Consider the following 22,753-nt stretch of genomic DNA (forward strand, 5'->3'; position numbering starts at 1 on the left):
TCACAAACAATGCTGTCTGATATCCACCATTCCACTTGAAGTTGCTACTTTCACCTCCCTGTGTGGACTTGGGACCACACTATAGCAACCTCATGATGTGAGTCGCAATACCCCCCATTCCAGACACAATGTATGCTTCTTTACCCAATCAATTGCACAAATATAGTGCCAAATTTTCTACTGGTGTAGGTGGGTACAAGGCCTTTGAAGTCCAATAGGACTTCTTGATAATTTGTTCATTAGCACACAGATCACAAAATACCTCATTTACCAAAGCAATCTAGCTCTTCATTTACTATTAGCATGGGAAAAAGGGGAGTTCACATGGATTTGAGATATACAGTATTATGGAGTTGTGGTAGTCTCTATATATTTAATATGGAAATTAGCAACCTAATTTTGGTAAGCCAAAATTTCAACTTCCACGCCCTTTCAGTTTATCAAAAAGAAATTAATAATCCCTCTGAAATTTCACATACCTTATGTCATGGCAGGATAGAGCTTTTCTGGGAAGACTGAAAACATTCTGGGGAATATTCTTAAAGGTATGCTGTTTCCAAAAAAAAAAAAAATCCTGTTCTTCATCTTATAAACATTTTCCTAATTTTTGTGTGTGTGGTTCATATCTTTAAAATGACTTGGCTTACAAACTCCAAATTTGTTTTATTTTCCTAAGGAAAAATGCCTGTTCAGCTATAGGGGAAAGGCATTTTTCCCTCATCTACATCTGCTGTCACAGGTCTTTAAGAAGCTTGTAACAGTATGATTTTGTGGGCCTGATTCTGCTCTCACTTACACCACTTTAAATCAGAAGTAGCTCTACAGATGTCAGTGGAGCTTCCCTGGTGTAAAAGCAGTACGAGAGGAGAATCAGGCCTTGTATCTTTAGTTAGTAGTCAGGATATATTTCAAGATATTGGAAGCCTGGGTGAGGGCTCCAGAGTTGTAAGGCCCAGTGAAGATCTGATGGCCACATTGTCTAATCCATCCCATTGGGAATAGATGATTAATTGATAAATTTAAAAGAAATCCAAATGCGCAGGTATGGAAATACCCAGGTATGGCACCCAAACAACCTAAACTACACCCTGTAGGGATGCCATGCTATAACCATACAATTATTATTAATGCATAATAGTTTTAGATTAAAAAGATGTAGGCCAGAGGTGGGCAAACTACGGCTCATGGGCCACATCCGGCCCGCGGGACCCTCCTGCCTGGCCCCTGAGCTCCTGGCCCGGGAGGCTAGCCCCCGGCCCCTCCGCTGCTGTTCCCCCTCCCCTGCAGCCTCAGATCACTGCGCCGCCAGCGCAATGCTCTGGGGAGCGGGGCTGCGAGCTCCTGGGGCAGCGGAGCTGCAGAGCTGGGGCCTGACCCGGTGCTCTGTGCTGCGCGGTGGCGTGGCTGGCTCCAGCCAGACAGCATGGCTGCCTGTCCTGGTGCTCTGGGCGGCGCGGCTGTAGCGCCGCCAGCCACTGGTGCTCCAAGCAGCGCAGTAAGGGGCCAGGGAGCAGGGGGGGTTGGATAGAGGGCAGGGGAGTTTGGGGTGGTGGTCAGGGGGCAGGGGTGTGGATAGGGGTCGGGGCGGTCAGAGGGCGGGGAACAGTGGGGTTGAATGGGGGCAGGGGTACCGGGGGGGCAGTCAGGAAGGAGAGGGGGGGTTGGATGGGGCAGCGGGGGGCAGTCAGGGGCAGGAGTTCCAGGGGCGGTCAGGGGACAGGGAGTGGGGGGGGTGTGGGTGGGGCAGGAGTCCCAGGGGGGCCGTCAGGGGGCGAGAAGTGGGGGGTCGGATAGGGGAAGAGGGCTGGGCCACGCCTGGCTGTTCGGGGAGGCCCTCCATACAATTTCGGAAACCCGATGTGGCCCTCAGGCCAAAAAGTTTGCCCGCCCCTGATGTAGACATATTACATTTTTTCCCTCACATTAATTCTAGGATGTAGTCTAGCTCAACTGGTAAAGGAAAGGATGTAGAGATAACATGTCATGCATCACAACAGAGTTGGAATCTCTTCCATTTTTGAATGTATCTGTGGTGAGTAATTATTTTTCTGCTATGTAACAGTATTTCCTTCACATCCTCAGAACAGTTTATTTCTAACCTTTGGAACCATCAAGGAGCCATGCTTTGATACAGAGAACTTGCAGATTTGGGTGATTGATCTGGCCCACTTCTTGAGAAAGAAAATAAGGAACAGGATGGAGAGCGATTGGCAGACACACCGCCATCTGAAAAAGGTATGGAAACCATGTTTGTCTTGGCCACATTGGAACGATAAAAATAACACTGGCCTATTCTTTCTTTATCTTGAGTGTCACTTTGGATAGTAGTGGAATTGGTGGAAACACATATAAGAGATGTCTGTTCCATCTGAAGAGAAAAGCATCCCTGAGAGACTGGTGACCCAAGCCTGCTCTGGAGCAGAATTGAGGGAATTTCTTGTTCTTGGCTGTGGCAAACAGATCTATCTATACTCTTTCTGATCCAATGGGAGATGTTCAATAAAGGCATTTAAATTGGAATAATTGATGTGGTTATATTTTGCCATGAGGGCTTGATAGTTAGCAACCCTAAATTGTAGGGTTGCTGAAGAATAGGAATTACATCCAAATAAATCCAGTCATTTCCAGTCCTTGTCATATGGTGTCATTTTAGCAGAGTGCTGTCTGTTATGTTCGTTAACAGCGTCAACAACTAGTGAATTTGGGGATGGGTGAGAAAACAAAAAGTCCATGTCTTTAAAGGGCACATAATATTTCTTGTCTGTCCTTTTGCACATCAGGGGTATTTGGCCGGTGTCTGCCATATAGTTTTCACTGGATCAAGCAGCGCCTCGTTTATGGGGAGTGTAATTATGGCTGATGGCAACTTCTGCAGGATGTCAAATAGTTTCTGCTGTGACTCTTTGACTTCTTAAGTGGGATTTGAAGGGAATCCACTGCCCTCTTAAAGAGGTCTTGAAACTGCTTGAAGTCGTCTGCTTTTGTTGGTGGGGGAGGCATGGCTGCCTTGTCAGGAGATGATGAGGAAATGTTGGTCACCAGAGTGGCTTCCTTGTCTAGTCTCTCCTCCTGTTCCTCAAAGATCTACTCTTAAGCATCAGGAGGTCTGGCTACTGAGAATGTGATAGATCATCTTTCTCTATCTCTCTGGGTGACGCTAGAGGTTCTTGAAAATTGTTGTCTATATGGCACCCAGGGGTCCCAATGTGGCCACTGAGGTTGTGGAAATGACATGGGCAGGAGCACCCAAGGGTGTCCATACCAACTGTCTCTTCTACTCTGGCAGTAGATTGAAGGAACATGAGTTTCCACCTGACTAGCTCCCTGGTGTTGCAATGGAGAGCTCTGGATTGACAATTAATATAAATCATCCCCATCATTGTTGTTGTTTGACCAGGGTGCAGCAGTCATGCATGGTGGAATAGACTGTCCTGATAGCAGGTAAATCCAGAGACCTGGGTGTAATCCGTACTTCAGTTATGTCGTTGTCTGGTAATGGTGATTCAGTCATCTCTGAGACCATCAAGTCTTTGGGGAACTGAAATTCCTGCGGTACTGGAATAGCCATCAATACCACTGAGGTCATAGGAGAAGGTGCCATTGAAGTGGACATAGCCATCTGTACTGGAGGCCCTCTGCACTCCGAGGAATGGTCAGCAGGCATCGTCGTAGTCTTTTACGGTGCTGGTGTACTCGGTACTGATTGTCTATGAGCCTCCATTGGTGCTGTTTTAGAGGAACTGGGTCTTTCTTTGCTGCTCCTTTCCCCTGATGGTACTATTCTGCCTGAGCCTGCCCTCTTAGCGTCTTTGGGCATACCAGTGATATTGGTACCGGAGAATCCTGCAGCCTCATAAGTACCTAATCGTGTGTCAGTCGGTACTGAAGTTATCGACTGTGCCTAAGACCTCTTTCTCTTGGCCGTTTCCCTGCTCGGGGAACTTGTGGTCCGCTTCTTTGAGACTTTCTGAGAGGAGTGTAAGGATTTCCTCTTTGAAGTCACTGGAGAGTGTTGATTGGACGATGTTGATGGGATTGGTCTCAGTGGTGACTGCTGTCAAAAGAGGGGTCCCGGGCTCTGGGGTCAGAGGCTGGTCAGAGTGAGTTTCCATCATGAGTAGTCTTAATTTCAGCTCATGACTCTTTCTGGTTCTTGCCTTTAGTTTGAGACAGCGATACATTCTCTGAGGCAGCGAATGCAGCAGGAATGGCCGTTGCTCACAGGAATGACTTCCCAACAGAAGAGGCAATGTTTAAACTTGGGGGGAGCTGGGCATACCCTTTTTAGGGCTTTCTGAATGGGAAGAACTAGGGAAATCTAATTTATACTATTCTACAAGCAAAGTAATAATATATATGAATGAAATAAAAAAAGAAGAAATTATTAACACTAACATTAACTAACTGAAGCTGTATTACTACTAAGGAAAAAATTATTAAGAAGCAAACCACTAAGAAGAATCTCTATCAATGGGCTCTGCTAAGGCTCTGTTTCAGACCAAGGGTAGTTGAGAAGGAACTGAGGATGGTTTGCCCGCACAACGCTATTTAGCAACAGATCACAGCGTGAGATGGGGAGAGTTCATGTGCAGGCCAAACGGATACTGCTACCAAAAATCTCCAATCTGAAGCTCAGGGATATGCACCTATAGGGTCACTATTTGAAGAACTGTTAGCTTGGGTTTTGCCTCCTTTCCAGCCAACCTACAAAACTGGTTTTAGCCAGGACAGGTCCATGAACACAGAAGAACTCTGGCAGTATGAGACAAGACCGTCTCTGAGGAGAGGGGAAGTTGTTTAGAGAAACCTGACTGAGACACACAACACCCCGCTGAGGGTGCCTGAAGAAGTTAGGCCTGACTAGGTTACCATCAGAAGGTGATAAGATTTTAGTTAAGAATAGATGTGTGTATACTTTTTTATATTAAAATCCTTTTTCTTCCCCTCAAAGCTCTATTCCTTTTGCTAAAATAAACAACACTTTGATTTTAAGAAGACTTGTCTGATCAATGTGTACCACTGGTCACAGACTCCTGAAACGAAGACTGCAGGTGCCCAAACTCAGTCAGGTAAGAATTGGTGGAAACACATATAAGAGATGTCTGTTCCATCTGAGGAGTTGATGCACAGGACACTGTGTAGGCCAGGATCCAGTGTAGGAGTAGGAAAACTAAGCAATTCCACCCCAGGATAGGTAAAGGCATGAGACCTAACATCTGAGGGGGTCCATTCAAAGACCAGGAATGGGGCAGAGGTGTAGCTAACACTGTGACCACGGCATATCTGTTAAGTAATTTTTTTCACCGGAATATGCAGGTTTTGAATATAGAAATATTAAATAATAGCAAAAATGTGCCATCACTTTTAAAAAATATATTTCTTGACATGGAGGTAATGTATTTCACGAATGTCTCAGCAGTGACAGAAGGGGAACAGAAGATAGTGAATCAGCAGCCTAGAAAAGTAGCCTTAGTGGAAGGATGTGAAACTGTTAGGAACAGAAGGTATTGGAAGGGGAGTCTGGCATCCACAACAAGAAAGAGGAAAGGAGAAAACAAAGAGCATCAAAAAGAGGTTCCAAATCAGAGGGGATAGGGTGGAGAGGGTGGGAATTGAGAGAACCATGTTTGGAGAAGGCCAGGGAGAGAGGAAGAAAACACACTAGGATGTTGGTGTAAGTGTGGAGACAGCCTGAGGGAGTGACAGGCACAAAGAGGCAGAACCAGCTAGACACCATATTTGTACTACAGCATCTCCAGCCGAAACCAGGGCTGTACAGGACTGAGCACTCACTGTACATTAGGGTTGCCAACTCTCCCAGATTGGCCAGGAGTTTCCCGGAATTGGAATCAATCTCCTGGTGGCTACTGAAACCCGGGAGATTTTAATAGGCCGCTAAAAGTCCAGTCGGCGGCGCGGCGGGTCTAAGGCAGACTCCCTACCTGCCCTGACTCCGTGTGGCTCCCAGAAGTGACCGGCACGTCACTCTGGCTCCTAGGCAGGTGGCCTAGGGATTTCTGCGTGCTGCCCCCGTCTCGAGTGCCGACTCTGCAGCTCCCATTGGCCAGGAACCGCAGCTAATGGGAGCTGCAGGGGTGGTGCCTGCAGGCAAGGGCAGTGCGCAGAGCCGCCTGACCGCCCCTGAGCCTAGAAGCCAGACACACTGGTTGCTTCCGGGAGCTGCCCGAGGTAAACACCGACTGGCCAGAGCCTGCACTCCTCACCCCTTCCCACACCCCAACCCCTTACCCCAGCCTTGAGCCTCCTCCCGTGCCCAAACTCCTTCCCAGAGCCCACACCCAAGCCCCTCCTGCACCCCAACCCACTGCCCCAGTCCTGAGTCCCTTCCCACACCCCCTCCCACACTCCAAACCCCTTGGCCCCAGCCCAGAGCCTCTCCTGTACCCAAACTCTCTCCCAGAGCCTGCACCGCCTCCTACACCTCAGCCCAGAGCCTGCACCCCCTCCCACACTCCAACCCCCTGCCCCAGCCCAGTGAGGATGGGGGAGAGCAAGCTACAGAGAGAGGAAGGATGGAGTGAATGGAGGCAGGGCCTCAGAAAGGGGGTGGTGCAGGGGCATGGCCTCAGGGAAGGGGCAGAGCAGGGGTGTTTGGGTTTGTGGGATTAGACAGTTGAGTTGACAACCCTACTGTACATGCATGTCCCCTAGCAGGGAGCTGAAGATGCTCAGGATGAGAGCAGGAGGCTGAAGCCACAGGGACCAAAAGAGCCAGGAGCTGGGAGCAGGCCGAGCCACAGGGATTAGGCAGCAAGCCCTGGGCTGGCAGGGAGCTGGAGGAATTGAATCAGGGGTGGAAGGTGGAGACTAGAGGGAGACGGGGTTTTGCAAATGAGCCACTGACTCTGTAAAAACACAGTGTCCCCAATAATAGGGAGAGTTCGTACGTTGGAGCGTACAGAGCATGCGCACTATCTATAGCCGCCTGTTCCCTTCCCCCTTTGTGCACCGTTGCTGTCGGCGAGCGGAAGCGCGTGGCTATGCTCTCACGTCCGGTGTGTAGGCGCGCGGGTTGATTCGGTCTGTGTCCGGGTGACTTGGCTGCTGCCGCTGCTCCCAAATGGCGGGTAAGTTGCGGCGGCGGAAGCGAGCTGTGGCCCGAGGCTCTGTCGCGGCTTCGCCGAGCGCGGTGCAGGGAGGAACCCCGGCTTTCCCTCGGGCCTGTCCTGCGGCCCAGGAGTATAGGGGCCTGCCCGTGCCGCTGCTCGCGCCCGGGAGGGGCTTCCTGCTTCCCGCGGGGGACGGCAGGCAGCTCCCCCATCCGCCCTCACCGCGCTGTTTGGGGGAGCCGCCGGCGGCTTGTTTGCTAGTCCCCGGGGTGCGGTGCCTAGTTCTTGTTACGCCGCCTGCGCCGTCCCTCTGAGCGTGGGGCTCCCGGAAAGCGGCTCCCTGTGTCCTGCTGCTCGGGTCTCTTCCCCTCGCTGCGACCCGGCCTGCCTGGGCTGCTCCGAGGGGATCCGGGCCGCAGTGTGGTAAGGAGGCGTGGGAAGGGACGCGCTCACCGAGAAGCAGAGCCCAGAAGACTCTCTCATTACAAGCCGATGAGATTTTTTTACGGAGTGGCTGCACCTTGCTTCTGGGGAAGAACAAGGGGAACACAATCCGCAGTGGCTCTGCCAAGGATACATTCAGGCCTGTCAGCTATGTCCAGATTCAGGTGTCTGCCCAGTCCTTAAATACACACAGCAGCCCGTTAAGTCAATAAAAACAAACTTTACAGATGGTCTGGATAGGATAATAGCAAACTTTTCCTTCAAGTATCAACTCTCCTTTGACATCCAGCATGTTTATGCTAATGTTATGGATCTCCAGAAACTAATTAAACTGCAAAACTAGTATGCTGTCTTGAAAATGTGTTTTTCCTCATTAACTTATACAGGGAAAAGTTATCACTTGAAACGTAAAATGAATGGCCTGAAATCAGAAGAAAATACTTTGTGCAAACTTCAACTGATTTATGAGATGGGTCTTAGAAAACGTCAAATATTTACTTTTTAAACTTTCTAAAGCTGTGGCCTAAAAATAATTTTGGTTTAGAAACTTCCTTTGTTTTAGTCCATTGTCCTATGTAAGGTCAAGTGCATATGACTAGATACTATGATGGGCACACTAGAAACGTGTGAGATGCATAGGTAACTAGAGATCAGAAATTAACTAATGTTTGGGAGTTATTTGCTGCACATTATTGAATGCTTTGAGAGTTAGGCAGACTTTTTTGAAGTTCTAGCAGCTAAACTGCTCAGTTCAAGGTTAGTGGTGACTTGCAAAAGAAAAACAATTGCACTTGTGCCCATTTTTCTTCATGATCTTTCATGAAGGCATGACACTTCCCCCCCCCCCCCCTCAAATGTGTCTGCTTGTACATTACATTAGAAATTAAGGGCTGGTCTGTCTTAGGACTCTTTTAACAATGTGATTTCATAGCCCTACTACTTTTCCAAAGTGCAAGGTAGTAAAACCTTGATTCATTGAGAAGGGGAAGCTTTTTTAATCACTTGATTGTTTTTTGTTTAGCCTACCACCACCTCTCTCCTCCACCTTTCGTCCAATAGCGTCTCTCCTGTGTGTTACCTTCTCTCAGCTTTTTCATCACATTTCAGTGGGAGTGGGCATCTTTGTCCGTGCCCTATTGACTGAGATTAGGGTGTGTAGTTTTCCCCCCAGTTAGGTGGAGTGGAGAAAAATGGTGACTTAAACTGATTTATTTTTGATTTTTTTAAATTTACAATAAGTATATTTTAAAAAAACTATTTAAAATTAACAGCCTATGCCTAAACTTAGTACAATCTATTAAAATAATTTATGCGTTTTAAAGAAAGTCAAGCCACTGAACTGGTGGAAGTCAATAGCTAACAATCTGGAACCAGTTTGTTGAAGAGTTAAACCTGCTCTGGACAGCAATAGCCTCTTCTCCAGGTGTGGAGAGAATATTTTCTTCATTTCAGTTTGTTCAGCTTGTTCAGTTGAATTAGTAGTCCATTCCATGTTGAGACATTGATTGGGAGTTGAAAAAACAGGGTTTTTTTTTCTTTCACTCTAAATAAAAATAAGGTCTGAGAGACTGAGACCTGCTTGTTCTAAATTTATTGAAGATCATGGAGACCACAAATCCGTTCAGTTCATAAGTACAGACAATACTGCCTTTGTTTAATATATCAGTTTAAGGGCAAGGTTTTGATAAATTTATTTCTTATATATTCAGCACATTTAAGGTAGCTGTATTTAATTAATTAAAAAATTGAATGTTTTTGTGCATTTTTAATTGAATTCTAGTTTCCATCCAAATTTAGCTTGACACAAATCACAAGTGGAAAAACAAAATCTAATAAACTTATCATTTGCTCACACAATAAAAATGTAAACATTAAGAATCTGAATAAATGTATGTAAGTTTTTTGTAATAGAGTGTATCTTCCTGGCTAGTAAAAAAGCAGCACCAGATTTAGTGTAGAGGCTATATTTAGTTGCAAATCCATATGTATTAATGATTATCAACCAATGAGAATTGACTTCTTGAATTATTTTTCCTCAAAATAGTACAAATGCAGGAAAAGATTAAATTGTGATTAAAATTGGTGATTTTAAATCAGTCCACCCTGGAGAGGTTCATATCCTTTGTCTCTATAATATTGGGTCATTTTTTAATACTAGTGCAATGTGATGCACAGACTTAAAAACTAGAAGAAAAGCTACCTACTATCTCATAACAATAGCATTAGGTTCTCAACCTATTTACCATTGTGGGCTGTATCCAATACTACCTGTATGGCCCTGCGGATGTCATGTAGGCCGCAGCTGTGTGCTGACTGGGCTGCGGGTTGAGAACCACTGATCTAGTCTGACCACCTACACATTGTAGGCCAAATAACCTCACCTGTAATAGACCCATAACCTTTGGCTGAGTTACTGAAGTCCTAGATTCTGAGGCCAGAAGGGGACCACTGTGATCATGTAGTCTGACCTCCCGTGTAACACAGGTCATAGTACTTCCTCCAAATAATTCCTAGAGCATAACTTTCAGAAAATTATCCAATCTTGATTTTAAAATTGCCAGTGATGGAGAATCGACCATGACCTTTGGTAAATTGTTCAATGATTAATTACCTTCAGTGATAAAAATTAACGTCTTATTTCCAGTCTGAATTTATTTATCTTCGGCTTCCACCCATCAGATTGTTATACCCTTCTCTGCCAAATTGAAGAGTCCATCATCAAATATTTGTTCCTGTAGGTACTTACAGACTGTAATCGGGTCACTCCTCCATTTTCTTTGTTTAGCTAAATAGACTGAGCTCCTTGAGTCTGTCACTACAAAACATGTTGCATAATCCTTTAATCCAGGGGTTCTCAAACTTCGTTGCACTGCGACCCTCTTCTGACAACAAAAAATACTACAGGGTCCCAGGATGGGGAACTGAAGCCTGAGCCCGCCCACGCCCTGCTGCCCTGGGAGGGGCCAAAGCCCAAGCCCCACTGCCTCAGGCCAGGGGGCCCAAACCTAAGGGCTCCAGCCCCAGGCAGAGGGCCTGTAACCTTAGCCCCACCACCCTGGGGCTTTCGCTTTTGTCCTGGGCTCCAGCACCACCACTCTTGGGCTTTGGCTTTTGTCCTGGGCTCCAGCAAGTCTTAAGTCAGCCTGCTGGCGACTAATGGGGTCGCAATGCACTTTGGGGTCCTGACCCACAGTTTGAGAACTGCTGCTTTAATCATTCTCGTGGCTCTTCTCTGAACCCTCTCCAGTTTATGAACCTTCTTGACCTGTAGACACCAGAACTGGACACAGTATTCCAGCAGTGGTTGCACCAGTGCCAAATACAGAGGTAAAATAACCTCTCGCTCCCACTCAAGATTCCCTCGTTTATGTATCCAAGGATCACATTAGCCCTTTTGTCCACAGCATTGTACTGTGAGCTCATATTCAGTTGATTACCCATCCTACTCCCGATCACTTTGAGTGACTGCTTCCCAGTGTAATAAAGCCCAGGTGCTAAAACACACTTCTTAAGCCTTTGGTGTAATCAATAGTCCATGAGAAGTCCCCCTTAATGGCGTAGTTCTCTCTCCCCAGGGCAACGCCTTTCATGTTTTGGTCTATTGTTTCAAATAATTGTTGATTACTAACTACATTTTAAAGACTTTTGGCTTATGCAGTTACTGATCTATTTATATAAAATAAGATCCATGTCAACGCTTCAGTAGTCTTTTTAATATTATCCTACTCCTATTTCATAAAATGCATCAAATCCAGTCTGAAACAGAAACTTGAGAGAAATACAAAGGAACCTACAGGAAAGTATTGATTCAACATCATGCCACAAAGCCATGTCTGATATTTCTTGATTCATGATTATGTGCATTTAAATCGGTATATACAGCTGGTGTAAATTAGCATTTGAAACCACTTTTACTACAGTATAGTACTTTTAAAAACTGTTGGTTTAGCTATTCTCTATATGAGGCATTTGTGCTTACCTAAAGAATGGAGGCCACATAGCTATAAACTACAATTTGTCCAATAGACACATTTTTCAGTGGATGCTGGCAAGGTGTATGTCAGCATAGCTGCCTTACCCAGGAGTGTGGATTTTCACCTCCTAAGTGACTTAGCTATGTCAACCTAAATTTTAAGCGTAGACCAGGCCTAATTAATACAAGTACGAGTAAACTGAAAACTAGATGTTTCCAAAAACTGATGTAAGACTACAGGTGTTTCTAGGTACAAAGGATGTAATTTTTATTAAAGGAACACCAGCAACTTAAAAAACAAACCCGTCTGAATATTTAATATGCATCTTTCCTTACAGGTTTATAAGGCTAGGTCTACACTACAGCGGGGGTCCGACCTAAGATACGCAACTTCAGCTACGTGAATACCGTAGCTGAAGTTGCGTATTTTAGGTCGGCTTACCTAGCGGTGAGGACGCGGGAAAGTCGACCGCTGCCGCGCTGCCGCCGACTCCGCTGCCGCCTCCTGCCGAGGTGGATTTCCGGAGTCGACGGCAGAGCGATCAGGGATCGATTTTACCGCGTCTTCACTAGACGCGGTAAGCCGATCCCCGATAAACCGATTGCTACCCGCCGGATCGGCGGGTAGTGAAGACAAAGCCTAAGACAGTTGAGTTTAAAAAGGTGCTAACAATACAACAAAAGACATCTTTAAACGGTCTGATTAAAAATCTCACCACTCTGTTGCTTAAGTTTCCCATTTTGGTACTTGTGTTAATTTCTAGTCTTCCTGGAAAAATAACACAGACTAGACCTGAATTACTAAAGCAAAAAATAAGCAGGAAGAAACCTGTACTTTCTCATACAACCTGAAGAAGCAGGGACCATATTTTCATATGTACTTGTTTAGCACCTAGCATAATCAGGCCCCAATCCTGGTTGGAGCTTCTGGGTGCTACAAAATATAAATATTTTTTCTTCCTTAGCAGCTCAACTTTTAAATAAAAAATAAATGTAACAAAAAATAATGCATAGCTGCTAATAGTTTCTGTTTAATGTGAAGTTCTATACTTTTTGGTGTCCATTGATGCAACTCTTGTCAGGAAAATCTTTACAATATTTCTATTTGTAACATCAGTGTTCCAAAATGAACTGACAACATTTTGTAAAAATAATTATTGGCAAGGAACTTGTACAGTTTTTTAAATTTCAGCCAGTAGCATATTTACTACTGGATGAAATTTAAAATACAAGTTCTTTGCCAAAAATATTTTTTTATTTTTACAAAATGTTGTCAGCATGCTCGTGCTCTCTCTCTTATTTTTTTTTTTTTAAACAATAAAAAACAGGAATATTTTAGCCGACTTGTTTGCATTACTAAAAGGACTGTATTTTTTAATTGTAAAAAATGGTAGCCCCTTAATCAAAAAATATGAACTAGGGTATTTCTGTAGCCTCTAAATGGTTCTTGCCACTCTGATGCACAGAGTAATTCTGTGTGTAATTACTCTCTGTATATTGTAGATTTACATAACATTTAGTTACATCTCTAAAGGATCCTGTTTAAAAATGGGAGCTCACATTTGTACAGAGACAAATTGAAGTGTTTTTGATGTGTCTTTATTTCTTTACTTCTGTAAGTTTAAATGAGAACCTTATTTTTTTTTTTTAAACCTGTTCCCTTGGATTGTGGCAATATGTCGTTTAAATAATGATTTGCATAAACTTTTTTCCCAGGGCTGAGTGCTATGGAGAAGAAGTTGGCTGAGTTCAAGTGTAATACAAATGAAGCAATTCAACTGAAATTAGGTAATTTGTTTTCAAGTCTTTTGCATTTGATACTGCAGTATGTTACCAAGTATTTTAGAACCATTGCTCCATATATAAAGTTTGTCTACTAAAAGTTTGTTCACTTTCTTCTATTCACCATACACTGTATGAAGTGTAAATATAAGTGTAGTTTATTTCCACTGAGCCCAGGGAACTAGACATTATTAAAGTACATGAGTACAGAAATAGTCATTGAAGGACTCATGTGAATAAGGTGAGTCCCACCACCCCATAATGTGTGTTGAATGACCCTTTAGTTGGTTTCAGCACTTTACTAAACCTACAGTACAGTATTAAAATTAGTGATATGCTGAAATTGCCCCTTCCCTTGTTTTTATGTGGCTTTCAGTACATGCTAATAATACTGGGGGGGAAGGGGCGAAGCGGTTCTGTTCTTCCTTTCCTTCCGTGTCTTTCTGTAATATGGTATTCAGCTCTCTTGAGGGTACCTTTGACCTCTCAGTGGATTTAGTGAAAAAATTAGTATTACTCAGCTATATATCTTTTTTCAGTTTCACAGTATCAAATATCCAATTATGCATTAATTTTATACTATCCATTAATTCTTTAAATTACTCTTTCCAGAAAAGGAATCTTGCATTCTTGCTACTTAGTAAAATAGTATGAAATTCTGGTAGTGGTCTAAAAGAAAATACTCCAGAAATAGTCTCTCATTTTCATTGACTTTCTGGATTGTATAAGAGTTTTTAATGAGAACATTTGGGGGAGGGGAAATCTGAATGAAAATATCTGCAATTCTGGGTTTCTGGATTTCTGAGTTGTGGGTCACTGTAGTGAGTTTACCTAAAATGACAATATCTAAAATGCAAAAAAGAACTTTAGAACTCTGCTGGATGTGGGTGCAACATAATTTAACTTAAACAAGCCTATCAGTGTCAATAAAAGTTTTGCAATACGAGTACAATAAACCATATCTTTATAACTTGAAAATTTTCCATCTGGGAGTGAGTGTTACTGTGATATGACCAAATTGCATAGTTGAAAGGTACTAAGAGGGGGGCCTAAGTTTGGAAGAGGAGCAGCAGCAACCTTCAGAAAACTGAAAGAGAGCTAATATCAAACTAGTGTTTGACTTTCAGGGTAGGAGAGTATTGCTATGAGGACCAAGAGTATGTGTAATACTCCAGGTTAGTGGGAAAGAAAAGGTAACGCTTACTCTAAAGTAGAAAAATTAAACAATAAAGAAACATTCATTCTCTCTTTTGGAGAAGATGAGCATTTAATAAGCTGACTTATTCTATAATTAAAATTGAATTCATAATATAAACTTAATTTAAAAACTTGTAAGCCAAAATTTCATTCTAATTGAAGTAGTTTACAGCCTTAAATATTGGATTTGTAAAACCATTTTCCTCAGATTAAAAAAAAATGTTGATTTACATATACTTTCTTGAAAATGTCATGTTTTACAGGGATTTCATTTTCACTTTTGTGCTTTGTAACCGAATCTGTCATTTCCTCCTGCATTTTTCAAAAGGGAATTAAATAATGGGGATGTATTTGAGTTGTGGCTACCAATTAAATGAGCTATTACATTAATATTAAAAAAATCTCAAATCGTCCCCCTAAAATTAATATCGCCATATTCTAGTCTTCCTTTTCTGTTTTATTCTCCTCTTCCAATTTAAGACTATCCTCAGGATCAACCACTTCTATTCCTTGCATGGCTTTGCAGCTTCTCCCTCCTCCTTGAAAATGTAGTTTGTTTTTCCTGCATGTGTACAAACAAGTATGAGTACATCACCCTTTATGAATCCTCACTCATTTCAAAAGTGCTTTGTCTTATTAAAACTCTCTATGGGCTTGCCTCAGACAAGTTTTGTGTATCTGCTTTCTGAATCTAGCAATGGTTGTCTTTCTGTCCCTGCATACAATTTTGCTATTGTAGGTGCAGAGACCACCTTCTCTTCATCTGAATCCGAAAACTCCTTGTTTGCATTTCTTTCTTGTTGTACTGTTGCTTTCTAGTCTTATGTGAAAATATCTTTGTTTACACCTTAGTTTTCTCATTTTAAATGTAGAAGGATGCATTAAAGCAGCTATAAAGTTATATATTTGACAGCAGGCAGGAAATGCAAAAATGAAGGTTCCAATAACAAGCTTAACTCAGCAACATTGCATTCATGTGTAAACACTATACATGTGTATTCATTATAATACACTAATCAAATATACAAGTTATAGTGTCTTGAACTGCCTCCCCTTAATTAAGGATGTTGGCAAACTGCCATTGTAAAGTGTGCTGTGTCAACATATGCATTACACTTTTAGAAAACTTCATTGAGCTTTTTTTTTTTTTTTTTTTTTTTTTTTTTAAATGTGGGTGTAGTAGATACTTGTAGAGTATCAGAAGGGAAGGAAAGAACTTCCATGGAAGTCACATGAATCCTAAATTGGACAGGGGGCAAGAATTTTTTTTTTTTTCATTGAAATTGTCCCTGAAATCAAATTACATTTAAAGTTCTATTTCTGCAGGGGAAAGGACTAGACGACTACTTTTTTTTTTTTTTTTTTTTTTTAATTAAAGGAAGCCTTGGGATTCTGCTTACTCCCAAGAAGTTACATTAAGCTAGCAAGATCTGGCAATTCACAACCTATTTCTAAAAAAAGAACTTAGTTTTATTAAGTGAAATATTAATTAAATGTTGATCCTGTGCACTATATCTTAGCTGGAGGAGTCCAGATGATTAACATTTTTTTTTCTTTTTGTGTATGCACTACAAAGTGATGCAAGATGTACTGACTTCTCGAACTCTGAAAAGACAACTGTTTTTGAGGTGTTGAAAATCAGAAGCCCCTTATCCTAATCATTCACAATTTTCCAGAAAAATGCTACTGCAACCTTAGACTTCGCCTACTGATATTAAGGCAAAGCAGACTTATGATGGAAAACCTTAACTATAGAGTAACTGCCATCACTTCACAATGTGAATAAAGCATCGCTTTAATAAGCTATTGCATTTGTGTAGATGCATCTGTGGTGAATATTTTTATATCGCTGAAAAATAAAAGTAACATGTTTATTGAGATTAACAAAGTCAGTATAATCAGTTAAAATATTTGTGCTTACATGTGTGTTCTGGTTTTCATGTCTTTAAGTGATAGAAGCATTAGAGCACATAACAGGATCTCTCTACTCCTTACTGCACAATTAGAATCACCTGCAACTGACTATATACTTTGCTTATTCACAAGTACAGAGAAGACTGACAGAGTGGGGAAGCCATGTTACATACATGCTTATATGTGCAAAGAGATCGGTAGCTTGGATTTGGCTTCTATGGGATTGCCCCAGTCTGTAATTTGATATAGTGACCACAGTGATGTTCTATTTTATTGATTAAATACATAAGTTTGAAAATATATCAATTTCTCATTAGAGATCTCAATTTGTTAAACATATTTTAAATAACATAACTTATTTTGAATGCATAACACGATAAACTGATGAAAATGAAACTTTGTCACTTACCCAAATGTTCTGAAAGTACAGTAACAATCAAAATTATACCTCTAGGTTTTATGTACTTGAGTACAATAGAACCTTGGTAAACTGTGAAACTTATCTATGCAAAACAGTGATTGTGCTGCTCTTAATAAACATGTAAAGGCAGATGATGTGAAGATCCACATTGCAAAGATTTCTTTTCTCATGGACAGTATGAAGCATAAATACAACTAAACTACAATTGATACAAAATGAGCATTGTTCGTATTTTAATGCGGTGTAGTTTTTTATTGTCTTTGCTTGCTAATTGTTGGGGGGGTGGGGGGGGGGAGAATCAGTGAATAGCAGGCTTCCTGGTTAATTTAGTATAGCATTAGCAAGGTTTACTGGCATTCTAGAACTATCACTAGATGAAAAAATCTTCTGAATATTGCCCTTATGAAAATATACTACAAACAAATGGTTGTGTAAACTAACTTATTCTTTCCAGTTTTAATGGTGTTACAGCTTGCCTGTAGACAGGATGGATTTGATTTAAATCAAATTGATTTAAATCACTAGTCAGGAAGACTTGATTTAATCATGGATTTCTACATAAAAGTGCATTCTTGTTGGTTGTTATAACCTTCATACATATTCTTCACAACTCAGAGATAGATGTAGGTTTCATTTTTAAAAGTTACACACTATACATTTTTAAGTGATTTATTTTGAAAACTTTTCAGATTAGTTTTATAGCTATATCAGAAAATAAATGATTGTTTGGTTATTTCATTTACCAAAGATAATTGAAGCAGATATTTATGACATCATTGGGAGGTGAACTATCTCTAATTCAACAGGTTAATCATTAATATTTGGAGGGCTTTCTTGCCATGCTGTATTAGGAGGAGAACATCACCAGATAGACATTTAAATTGTTTTATTTAACTAAAACAACAATGTTATGTATTCTGGATTTTTTTTTTCTTCAACAGCAAACATTATTTTAACAAAACAAGCATACAAATTTTTGAGTTTAGTTAAACATTCAAGTTTTTTAAAATCAGGTTTGTTTTGTTAATTGTTTTTAACTAAAGTAGTTAAATGAAATTAAAAAAACAAAAACAAAAAATTAAATCGGCTACATCAGCCAGGTCAACAGTTTGAAAACTGCAAAACTAAGCATCTCTGATGGTATCTTCTAGATTGAGCACTGAGTCCCATTGGGTAGATAGAAAGATTAACCTAAATCTATACAGAAGCCCCTGGAACCTCATAAGATTGGGTCCCTAATCCATGAAATATTGGAACTCATTTACAAAACTTGTCTTAAACATAACATGAATATATTGTCTCATACTATAGAATTAAAATTTATAATCCCTATTCCATGATGTGATATCTTTGAGCTATAATGTATCTTTATCTTTAGATGCTTTTTGAGGGAAAAACCATTTTATTAAAAAATCCTATTTAAATAAAAAAATCAGATTTAAAAAAATCAGATTTTTTTAAATCATTGATTTTTATCCACCCTGCCTGTAGATATTTTTAAATTATGAACAGATCCACAAAGAATTCTCACATCTGTTAGAACTTTTCTTGCGCACAAGGGCAAATAAAGTTGTCTGACCACAACGAGAAAATGGTTGTTAAACTGGCGTGGCCTCTACAACACTTTAAAAACAAATTACAAAAAAAATTGCGTTGACAAATCACGGTTGCTTGCTGCTTATAGTAAAATTATGCCCATTTTCTTTTCAGTTCGTTTTCCTGAGGATCTGGAAGATGACAGCACAACATTTAATCCAGAGTACAGCCATCAAGTGTTCGGGGATGAGTAAGTTATCTAATCAAATGTCAGGACAAATTAATAGGGCTTGAAGGAAGAGGTCATTTTTGTTCTAGTTTTAGAAAATAGGAAACTTTTTTTTGAAATCATACAAGAAAATACTTAAATGTTTTAATGACCATGTGGTAAGAAAGATACCTCAATGGTCATCTGACACAGTTTGGGACTATAGTCACTTTTTTGTAGAAATTTTGTCAGATTGTTGAACGCTGGGTTTGATTCTGCAATCAAAATTGCCACTTACTTCAAAGGGAGTTCTGTTCATGGAACAGTTCCAAATCCTATTGGGTGACTTTCACATTAATGTGTGCCAAACTAATATAGATACTTGTGGACCATTGCTAGATAACTACATTTTAGTTTCTTAATCAGTTTTTTTTTTTTTTTTTTTTTAAATCACATCTGTACACATTAGGTTTTAGTTTAAATCTACATCCTTCCCCTTTTAACATATGGACTGTTAAAATTCAGGAGAGTATTTTCTCAAATACAGTAGATTCCCCTTATTAGCTACCCTGGGTTGCTAGGAAAAAGTTGCCATTATCTGTTAATTGCTAATAAGTGGAAGGCAGGTTTTTGAGGCTGCAGCCAGAGAAGGAAGCACTGGGATGTGGCTTCTCTGGCTGCAGTCCTGAAAAACCTGCCTGTGGGGAGTGGGGCTGCATCTCAGATGTCTGGGCTCTCTGTGAGGGTTCTGGGGGCCCATGGAGCCACACGGTACTTCTCCCTGCATTCCAGGGGTCAGGGCTCAAAAAGTCCCAGCGCTTTCTTCCCTGGGTGCAGTCCCCAGGCAGGGCACAGCCCAAAGAGCATGGGGAGAGGTACCATGCAGCTCTGGTATCTGGGCTGTAGCGACTCCTCCCTGCTACTGCCCTGCCCATAGCCTCCCCTCCCAGCCTGCAGTCCCTTACCTCCTCTGCAGTCCCTGTGTGCAGGCAGATTTTGCAGGGTTGCTGCCCCAGAAGGAAGCAGTGGGACAGGCACTGGCTTCAGCCAGGTTAGTGGGGCTGCAAACAAGGAAGGCATTTCCCAACACTTCCTTTCCTGGCTTCACTCTTGCAAACCTGCCTGCAACTTGGGCCTTTCTTCCAAAAATATTGTGTTTTAATAAGTGGCGTACCATTGCCAATATCCAAATCCCATTAACATTAGTCAGTGGGATGGGATTGGTTTCTGGCAAAATATTGCTATTAACCAGAAGTTGTAAATATCTAGGTTGCTGTTAAGTGGAAGCTACTGATGTAAACAAAATATAGAAACCATAGTCTGTGTCCTAATGTGTGTCTGTATATTTCAGTTTAAAAATAAAAAAGCTTCTACATTATGGATGAAATTTTAGCCCCAAAAGGGTCAACAGGAGTTTTGTCATTTAATTCAATAGGGCCATGATTTCACTCATTTTTAATACAGTATTGATTACCAGTCTGTCCATTATAAATAAAAATGTATTATGCGTAATAATCCTGTATTGACATAGTGGTGTACTAGATGTAGTAGAGATTTTTCTTTTCTAATTTCTGAGATTCCTTAAAGAGCATCCTTAAGAAGATCAGATTTTGAAATGGTCTCTATACATTAACCAACCATAATAAAGTTATCAACTTTACAATTACTAACTGTTAGTAATAAACTGAAATAATCTCCCTTCTGAATGCTGTTATGAGAACTTTCCAATCTGTCCATTTAAAGTAATTCCCTTGCACTTGTAATATTATTTCCAAAACTGCTACTATCAGTTTTGAAGGCCTGTTCCCTTTGGGGAAAATATGAATGAAATGTCACTTTTTCCTAAATAAACAATGGAAAATAAAAACTATCAATATTGGTTTGTAAGTAACCCAGTAACACTTGTGCCACTGTAAGTAGAACTATTTTCCAGAAACGAAGTGTATTTCTCTATTCATGAATAGAAATTCTCATAGACCTTGTACCAATGTAGTGGTTGTGCCAATGGTATTCTGGGTATGTTCTATTCCTTGAATAGGTAGTAGAAGGCTCACACACACACACACACATTTCACATAACCCCATTTCTGTTTTTAATATTTGACTTCCCTGCATTTCCTTCAGTTCTATCCTAAGTCTGACATGTTTCATCAGAACCATCAACCAAAAGAGAACCTACTTGAGGTTGCTATAAAATCCTTTTTTTTTAAATATGTAAGTGTCATTTGCAGTAGTCTACCTGAATATAAAATCCACATTCTGAAACAAGGATCCTAGTAAATGCAATCTGCCTCAGTATCTGTGTGTGTTAAAAGGTCAAATTACGAGTGATTGATTTAAAAAATATTTCTAAAAGATCTTCTAAAATGAATGGAATGCATAGTTGTATCATGTCTCCTAACTTCTTGGCCTTTGAAATAGAGGTTGTATTATACGTGTATACATTGTCCTTTAAGGTTGGGGATGTATGCATGATCTGACTCTTTTTATGAGTTGTCTTTATTCCTTTATGACTAGTTCCACAGATAACTAGTCACTTCACTTCTTAGTTTAATATTGACAGATGAAGGAATTTGAGTGGTATATTCATGATAAAATATTGTAAGGAGTTATCTTCATTGTATATGTTCTGATGTAGTATATGACAATTCTATTTCTCTTTTCATAAAAGAGTAGGTTGGTACACTTAACTTGGAAAGTAGACATGAATTTCAAAGCTTTATACTAGGTTACAGCTTACTGTGATTGTTTAGTAGAGTCTAGGGTTCCTGATTTTTTTTTTTTTTTTTTTCTCCCCCAGTGAAGTTGCCTTCGGTTACAAGGGTCTGAAGATCCTTTTGTACTACAATGCTGGTAATCTGTCAACACTTTTCCGCATCGAGTATACATCTAAAGTTAATGAAAACTTTGACTGTGTGGAGGTAAAGTCAGAGCCAAACTTACACTTTCAAATCTTCATAGAATATGTAAAATTCTTAAAAGGGCCATAATCAAGAGGTTTAGGCCCCGCATTTATCTACTTCATAGTTAGACTCAGCTTTTAAAAATATATACTCTTCATATTGTAGCTAAATTTAAAAAAAAAAAAAAAAAGCTTTGAACCCACCTGTGTGTTGTGCCCTCGTGCATCTTCTGACTGCAGTAGTCAAATTAATGCATGCTGTTTCCAGAGATGAGCTGACATCAAGGCTAGTGTTCAAAAATAAAGTAAGACTGAAATTTTATGTTAATTAGAAGATAGGGTGGTGTTGAGTTTTCCAGATTTAAAATAATCTCATTAGACGGTAAAGAGGTTCTTGTAAATAAAATGTGTATGGTAAAATAGGAATACTTAAGAGTATTCTTTAAAATGAGAGGTGCAGAAAGCAACTGAAAGGAATTTTGTTTTAGAAATAGAGCTATCCTAGTTTCCCATCGCAGTTATGTATCAATTACTCTGCATCTCAAAGAGATATTGTCAGTATTTATAAAAATAACAGGAGTACTTGTGGCACCTTAGAGACTAACAAATTTATTAGAGCATAAGCTTTCGTGGGCTACAACCCACTTCTTCGGATGCATGTTATCTAGATAATCGTGCATATAGATGCACTTCTTCGGATGCATGTTATCTAGATGCATCTATGCATATAGATGCATCCGAAGAAGTGGGTTGTAGCCCACGAAAGCTTATGCTCTAATAAATTTGTTAGTCTCTAAGGTGCCACAAGTACTCCTGTTATTTTTGAGGATACAGACTAACACGGCTGCTACTCTGAAACCTGTCAGTATTTATATTTTACTACACACGCTTCCTGTGCTTACAAAACACTTATATAATCAGAAGGGAAAAATATTTTCCCATTCTTTTAAATTTAGTAAACTAATTTTTCCACTCCACATATTCATTATCAGGTTGACTTCCTTTGTGAGCTAACCTCAGTTTTTGCATCCATTTATAAAGCCTTTTAGCTGAATTATTCAGATATGAAAACTGAAGCTGAACAGTCAACTTTTGATATTCCTGCTTTTTCCCTTCAGTAGGTTGAAGTATGCCATAGACATAGAATATTAATAAGCAGATTTTAGTCATGTTTATATAACTAGATATTAAACATTTGAATAAGAGTCTACCTAGTTGTTTAGAGAGAGACTAAGATCTGGTGGTTCATGATGCATTAAGAAAATTCACCATTGTTTGGGTTATTACTTAGTTACAAGGAAGAAAA

General features: G+C 40.6%; 1 protein-coding gene across 1 annotated transcript in view; it reads left to right on the top strand.

Annotated features, from left to right (window-relative positions):
- The first annotated feature begins 7,009 nt into the window (after window positions 1-7,009).
- Window positions 7,010-22,753, top strand: part of HAT1 (histone acetyltransferase 1) — a 41,567-nt gene continuing 25,823 nt past the window's right edge. The window contains exons 1-4 of the mRNA XM_065413357.1: window positions 7,010-7,088; window positions 13,204-13,275; window positions 18,512-18,587; window positions 21,346-21,466. Coding sequence (XP_065269429.1) covers window positions 7,082-7,088; window positions 13,204-13,275; window positions 18,512-18,587; window positions 21,346-21,466 — 276 coding nt within the window. The 5' untranslated portion in view covers window positions 7,010-7,081. The remainder of the gene's footprint in view (window positions 7,089-13,203; window positions 13,276-18,511; window positions 18,588-21,345; window positions 21,467-22,753) is intronic.

This window comes from Emys orbicularis, chromosome 11 (genome assembly GCF_028017835.1).
Source record: "Emys orbicularis isolate rEmyOrb1 chromosome 11, rEmyOrb1.hap1, whole genome shotgun sequence".
Lineage (NCBI taxonomy): Eukaryota > Metazoa > Chordata > Testudines > Emydidae > Emys > Emys orbicularis.